General features: G+C 46.5%; 1 protein-coding gene across 1 annotated transcript; it reads right to left on the bottom strand.

The window, feature by feature from the left end:
- Positions 1-1,173: 1,173 nt before the first annotated feature.
- Positions 1,174-1,812, bottom strand: DNAJB8 (DnaJ heat shock protein family (Hsp40) member B8). The gene has a single exon (XM_008499104.1). The coding sequence runs from the start codon at positions 1,810-1,812 to the stop codon at positions 1,174-1,176; it is 639 nt and encodes a 212-aa protein (XP_008497326.1).
- Between the last annotated feature and the right edge of the window lie 5,125 nt (positions 1,813-6,937).

Raw genomic sequence — 6,937 nt, 5'->3', positions numbered from 1 at the left:
CAGCAATTGCAATCTGGATTAGAGTGAAATTGTCCCTGAAAGCTCGTTCCAGTCTCCAGGGAGACATCAGCGGGCAGGGCAAGCTGGGAAACTCGAGGGGACGTAGCATGGGATTGAAAATAAGAGGCGTGTAAGATTTTAAATGCCTAAGGTGATCTGGCCAAGCAAGAAACAGGGCTCAGCAGTTCATGTCAGCACAGGGGAGGGCAGAAACGTGGGGAGCATGTTCCTCAGCTCAATGGAGGGCGAAAGCAGCATGCTGGCAGGCGGTGCAAGAAATGCATTGTGAAGTGGCTCTTGCAGCTGTGAGGAAGACAATAAGGATGGTATAGCACCATCTAAGACCCCACATCCAGCTTTGCACAAAGAGGGAGCTAAACTCACCCCCCTGGAATCTGTTTGCTCATAGTTTGTATTTAGCTCTTTTTGTTTGAATGGCTCCAAGCAGAAAGGGATCATAGGTTGTTCTGATCCAAGAGCCAAATTTACCTTCTCCCTGCTCACTTTCAGCCCCAGAGCTACACAGTGCTCACCTCAGGGTCTCTATTCATAATGTGCAGGGCATTCTCTAGGAAAACCCAATTCTATTCTACAGTCTGAGGAATGGCATTTTTTTCCTTCCTTGTCCCTGTGCCAGTTCCTCTCTTCTAGGCTCCATGTGGCCCACTGACCCTCCCTCACCTTTCTGTATGTGCACAAATATGTTTTTCAGTGAATATGCACCTTCTTGTACACTGAAGGCACAATATTGCTCGCTCAACCTTGGGGTTGTATATGAAGGTTACTCAAGGCTTTATTGTTCCAGCTAGTAGACTTCAAAATTGGCATTTTGATGGGTGGGAAGAGGACCTATAGCTTATCATAGAGCTCTCTTGCCAGTCTGTCAATCAGCCTGTCTCCTTTCCCTATGTTAATCAACTCGGTCTCATTGGCAAACTGGCAAGGTTGCTTTTGCATGTATCTACTATTTCTATTTTCTGAACAAGCACTATTTATCACCTTACACAGGATTAGTGGAGTCCCACTCCTTAGTTCAGCATAACTCCATATCTTTACCTGTAAAGTATTTGTTCCCAGACATTGAGAAGTTGTGTCATGATCTTGGCATTTATTAATACTGTTTGTAGTGGATCCCATCCACTGAGCAATGAGAGCATCTCCCACAGCTTGCAGTTAATGCCTCTGTGAGGGGCCCCCATACCGGTTGGATTCTCCTCGTTTTCTCACATGCTTCAGCTGGCCGTCTTCTTCCACTTCTATTCTCTCTTCCCCATTCTCAAAGATTCTCCGGGTGATGATCTTCTTGCCATTGATCTCTTCAATAGTGGTTATCATTGCTCTGACACTGTGTGGCCCAGCTTGCTGCTCTCTGGGCGAATTAAATGATGTTAACAAGTCTATAAACTTATCAGCATAATTGGAGCGCCTTCCTCTTTCATTTGTCCTGTGCCTGCTTCCACCATGGTTTCTGATGCTGCTGAAGGGATCCATTCCCCAAAACAAATCCCTAAACATCATTTCAAGGTCTGAAAATCCAGAAGGGGAATCAAAAGGGTCCGTGTGACCCCCTGTGAAACTTCTTTCTCTTTGGAATCTGCTTTTCTCGAATCTGCCATCATAGGCTGATCGTTTCTGAGGGTCAGACAAAATACTGTATGCCTCAGAGATTAATCTGAATTTCTTTTCAGCTTCCTCCTTGTTTCTGGGATTCTTGTCAGGGTGCCATTTTAGTGCCAGTTTGTAGTAGGATTTCTTAACCTCATCTTGTGAGGCATTCTTTTGCAGTCCAAGGACTCTGTAATAATCCACCATCTCAAAGGAATGGGGCTGTTGGGAAGACACCTGGTGCCTTTCTCCTGCCAAGGATGTGAACCCCAAGGGTGGTCAGCATGCAGAGGCTCCTGGACGCGTAATGCTGCTGCCTTCTTCAGGCTGGGTGGATGCTCAGTTCCTGACCCTGCTGGTCACATATTTTGATATTGTGACCTCAGGGGGGGCTCAGCCAATCACTGCTCAGTTCTCCTGCCTTCATTCCAGGGTGGAATTGCTTGGTGCTGGCTTTATGTTTTCAAACGTAGATCGTACGTGTGATGCTGTAGTTGCTGATAGAGCTGTGACATCACAGCTGTGACAGATGACTTTGTCAGTTTATTTTTTTTACCTATACCTTCCTAAAGGTGGGATTCTGAAATACTCAGTTTGGTTTTGTGTGAAGTCCAGAGAAGAATGGTTAGAGAGGCCGTATTACCCTATGGCAGCAGCTATAGGGAAGCTGCTTGCAGTTTGGCTGTCCACAGTTTGGGAGAAGTGTTGGTAAATTGGAGCCAGCTCAGGGAAGAGCCATAAAATGTGATTAAGGGTTTTGAAAATACGCTCTGGAATGAGGTACTCAGGGAAAGTGTCTTGGTATTAAGAGGAAATTTAGTGCCAGCTTCAGCTTAGTCTATAAGAACCTGCATGGGAACAGAAATTCCGTGCCATGGGGATCTTCAGGCTCCCAGACAGAGCAGTTGGAAGGTGGCATTAACAGAATTTAAACTGAAAATATATGGCATATCCTTCATTATGAAGGTAATGAATCACTGGAACCTCCTTATGTGGCCATTTTTAAATCCAGAGTGGGCTGTTTTCTTAAAATCACGATTAAATGGTCATCACTATCTCTTCTGAGTTTACAGCCGAATCTAACACTTCCAGAAGAGCTTAGCCTCATGTTCATACCAAAATAAATGCCCAGAATGAAGTTCATTAACAACCTTAGTCTCTTTTCTACATGCTCCTTTAGATATCTGTCCCAAGGTGTAGATATGTACAACAGGGATGCTGTAAGGCAGCACAGTGCTGGTCTGGAGGCTGGAGCTGAAGGAAGTGAAAAGCAAGAAAGGAGCTCATGATCCCATGGGCTTGACTCTGGGGAGATTCTGGATTTTGCTTCCTTTTGCATAAGGGAGGTCTTCTTAACCACAGAGTGGTTGTGCCATGTGAATTATTTTTCTTCTTTGTGGTGTTTGTGCTGTAGCAATGGCAAAAGTTAATCTGGACCCAGGAGCAAGCTGCCTATTTGAACACAGAGGGCTCATTGCAACCCCAAAGCATCCCAAAGTGCTCTTCTACACTGAGGGGAAAGTTAAGGTCTCGTGGCTTGCTTTCACTGTAGTGCTTCCTTGAAATCTTCACTGAGGAGACTTGTTTATTTGGGCTAGTGTCTTTTTTTAGGATTGTCCATTGGACTTGAGGGTGGTGCAAGCTTGCCACCCACAAGCCATTGAAAGATGCCAACAGCTCCTAGCCACTGCCAGTGTGGTCCATTAGCATGGGTCCTTAGCAGGAGTTTCAGGAGCAATTGCTGTTCCCACTCTCTATTGCCTTCTCCAGAAGGGAAAATGGGACACCAGGAAAGCCTGTTGGAGGGCTCTAGGCCTGTTATCTACTGCAGGGAGTGGGGCCATGCACAGAAGGAAGGAGTTGACTGTCTTGTGCTGTCTCTGCAAAGCATCTCCTCCCGTATTTGCTTTTGATGATGAGTGCCCATCTCAGACTGGCTGGCGCACTAGATTATCTGTCTTGGATTTAGTGCGTCCTACCCCTCTGAAAAGTAGGGAGTGTTTTCCTCCTGTCTTCCCTGCATGGAGGACACTCGCTGCCTGACTGTCTGCAGTAGGCGTCAGAGATTAGCAGCCATGCAAGAGGGGCCACTACTGTGAGCCAAAAGGGTTTGCAAGGGAAAAAGGAAGGGTCAAAGACAGGCAGGGAGGAAGAGAAATGAGATATGAACGCATCAAGTAACTATACCCAAACTAGCCTGGCAGCCCCATCCCTAGAAACCAAGGCTTTGAAATGAGAAATGTTTTTCGTATCTTAAATCTCAAGTACAAACAATAAAAACCAGCCCAGACTGTGTTCTTTGAAGAGAAAGTACGAGTGACCTGAACAGTGGTTATCAGCAGCGTCATTAAGATAAACCCTTAACATGATTTAAAGCATCCGAAACTGAGGGCAGCACTTTCAGATACTAACAAAATGGTCTGACATTGGGGATGAAAATCAATAGTAATCTGATGTCACTAAAAATACTCAAAAGTGTCCCATGGCTGATGGAGGTGAGATTAGTGTAAATATTTGTATTCTAATCAGTGGCACGCGAGGGCTAGAGGCGGCCTCTCTGTCTATTTAATTAATGGAGTGGCTTTTTAAAAGGATCCTAATCATATGTGATTGTATCTGCTTATCAACATTTTTGCTAATTAGATGATATGGAGGCAGTCACTCTGCTAATTCCCTCATCCAAACAGCATATCCTGCACAGATAAGTACAGTCTCTTTTTAATAAGAAACAATCATGAGACAGACTAACCCTAATGGTGCTTATTATCCCAGGATCTTTGGGATTTTCTTTTCTACCCACCCCCTCTTTCCTTTTCCTTCATTTGCTGCTTCATTGGATATGGATGTGGTGGTCGCTGTTCCCCCTTGGCTCCCTGCTCCAGGCACTGCCATGTCCAGCCTGTTCTTCCCTGCTGGCCAGGCATCAGGTCTGCTGGGGCAAGGGTTGTCAGCTAGGTCAGGATGGGTAACAAAACACAAGGTACCAAGCAGCAAAGTGCCCTGAGCTTTTGGTCTCCCAGACTACAGCTGACCCCAAACTTCCAGCTCCAATCCCTGATCTTGGTCTTAGAACCCCAGTGTGTCCTGTTCTGGAAAGGAGTGAGTATTTCCGAGTTGTGAAAACTTGTTTTCTACTATTATTTAAATGGGATATTAGGAAAAAATTATTTACTGAGAGGGTTGTTAGATGCTGGCACAAGTTGCCAAGGCAAGTGGTGGAGTCACCATCCCTGGAGATATTTAAGATGTGTTGATGTGGTGCTTCTGGAGATGGTTTAGTGGCAGTGTTAGATTTACAGTTGGACTCAGTGATCTTAAAGGTCTTTTCCAGCTTTAATAACAGTAGTAATAAGTTATTGTTATTATGATTATGTTCTTTTCTGTTTTAAAAGGGTCTGAAGGCAGGAAGGGTCTACATGAGTGTTTTCTCACCAGCCCCATTGGTCTTGTGACAAAGCCAGGATCCTTTAATCTAAACCAGCATAGGTAGGAGACATTTGTTTCATGTCCTTTGACTATCCAAACAAACACAAGTCACGTTTTGCTCCACCAGTCAAACTGTCACAGGATGCCTCTCCCCAGGGCAACCCCATCAGAGGGGACACCCCTGGGGAGCATGTCTGGAGATGGGCACACTAGGCTGACCTCCTGCTGGGGGATGACAGGAGACCTTCAGAAGAAAAATAAAAAATAAATAGAAAATTTGACCCAAAGAACATTTCCTCACCTCTCAATACAAGGAGAGCCTGTCCTAAGAGGTTGCAGCTACCTCCCAAGAGCTCTGGGTGGACCAGAGGACAAGGAGGTACGTGCCTGGTGTTTGGGAGGCCAGGAGTTTGTTTGCTACTTTTGCAGCTGTGAATTCTGAGCAGAAAAGACTTAAATGATGTGGATTTCCACCTCCATGGGCAGGAGGGAGGGTTATTGTGTCCTGTGCATTGATCCTGTGTGTGAGGCTCAGCACAGAAGTTTGCTGTGGGATGGGAGAGGGGGTGGCTCCCAGAGATTAGGAGGCAGAGCTAAAAGAGGATACAGAGAGCTGGGTCTGTATCCAGCTTTTCTGAGCTTCAGGCTGGGGCTTGAGGCTAACCCAAGGTTCAGGCAAGAAGACAGCCAGCTTCTGGGTGGTGGCAAAGTGCAGGAAACTCACAAACCCATGTTGGGTTTTTTTTTGAGCTATGAAGCCAAAGAAGAGGCCTGGTCCTGCTTAATAAAGTCAAGGGTGGGCCTGACATTTTTTTATCTTAGGTCATGCTTTATGCCCAGGGCAAGGCCTTGCTCCAGTCTTGGAAAGCTCAAATAGTGATGTTGGTTGTGTCAGCAGACTCTGACCCCAGCAGAATTTGGAACACTTTGGTTTCATTGCCTGGGTCATCTCCATGTGTCATCTACACTATCCTTGTCCAGACCATGGCTATGCTGCAGTATCCAGCAACATGAACATGGTTGGCTGGTTCTTTTACTATTCCTGCTCTTTGGCATGGTCCCCAACCCTCCGTATTCTCCGCGCTACTCTCAGGAATTATTTCAACACTGACCCTTTTACCAGAGTGCTTTCTCCTTGCTAGTTCCATGACTGAAGACAACAACTTGAAAAGAGGAGGGACTTCTGGGCCAAGGATTGCATTGCAAGCCGTTGAGTCCTGGGGCTTAATGAGGCACTGCTTATCAGCAGAGCTTGCTTATCTGGAGCCCGCCGACAGTGTACCTGCTCCAGCCCCATCGTGAGCAAACATGTTTTACCACCCAGTTGCAGGGAGCAGGAGCGCGCGTGCGGTCAGGCGGCACAGCCCAGCCGGTGTGTGGCAACTCGCGAAGCCACAGCAACTTTATCACTTCACAACATCCATACATAGCCACAGCCTTGAATCTTCGCGGGGGAAGAAAGGATGATGAGTTACTGTCCTGGGATTTTCGCTCTGTCTCCAGTCAGTGGGAAGTGGTATGTGGAGCATTCATTTAAGAAACCAGAGGGGAAAAGCTGTAGATCAGCTTCTCATTATCCCAGTGCTGGCTCGCGCCATCGCTTGGGTTTGTGCCTGACAGTTCAGTGTGTTATTTGAGGCCACTCGAGCATTCTGCAAAAATGATGCCACCCTCTTCTGAAAGCGTGGGTTTCGTCCAAGCAGGGAGGGCCTGCCTCCGTTAGTAGGCTTATTCAGTGCTGAGTTCATCTCAATTTTAGGTCTCTGTTTGTGAAGGAGGTGCCCACTTTGGAGGCTGGTTCCCCTTGAGAGCCTCAGCTCCAGCAGAAAAACTTCTGGAGATGGCTCTTCTAATGTGGACCTCTGAAGCAAAGCAATTCTAGGTGGGTAAACATTCAGCAGTGGGG

Source organism: Calypte anna, chromosome 12 (genome assembly GCF_003957555.1).
Source record: "Calypte anna isolate BGI_N300 chromosome 12, bCalAnn1_v1.p, whole genome shotgun sequence".
In the NCBI taxonomy this organism is placed as follows: domain Eukaryota; kingdom Metazoa; phylum Chordata; class Aves; order Apodiformes; family Trochilidae; genus Calypte; species Calypte anna.
The sequence above is the reverse complement of the archived record's forward strand: the minus strand, read 5'-3'. Positions and strand labels throughout refer to the sequence as shown.

Excerpts from the sequence above, each read along its gene's own strand:
- DNAJB8 (XM_008499104.1), bottom strand. The coding sequence starts at position 1,812 with ATGGTGGATTATTACAGAGTCCTTGGACTGCAAAAGAATGCCTCACAA.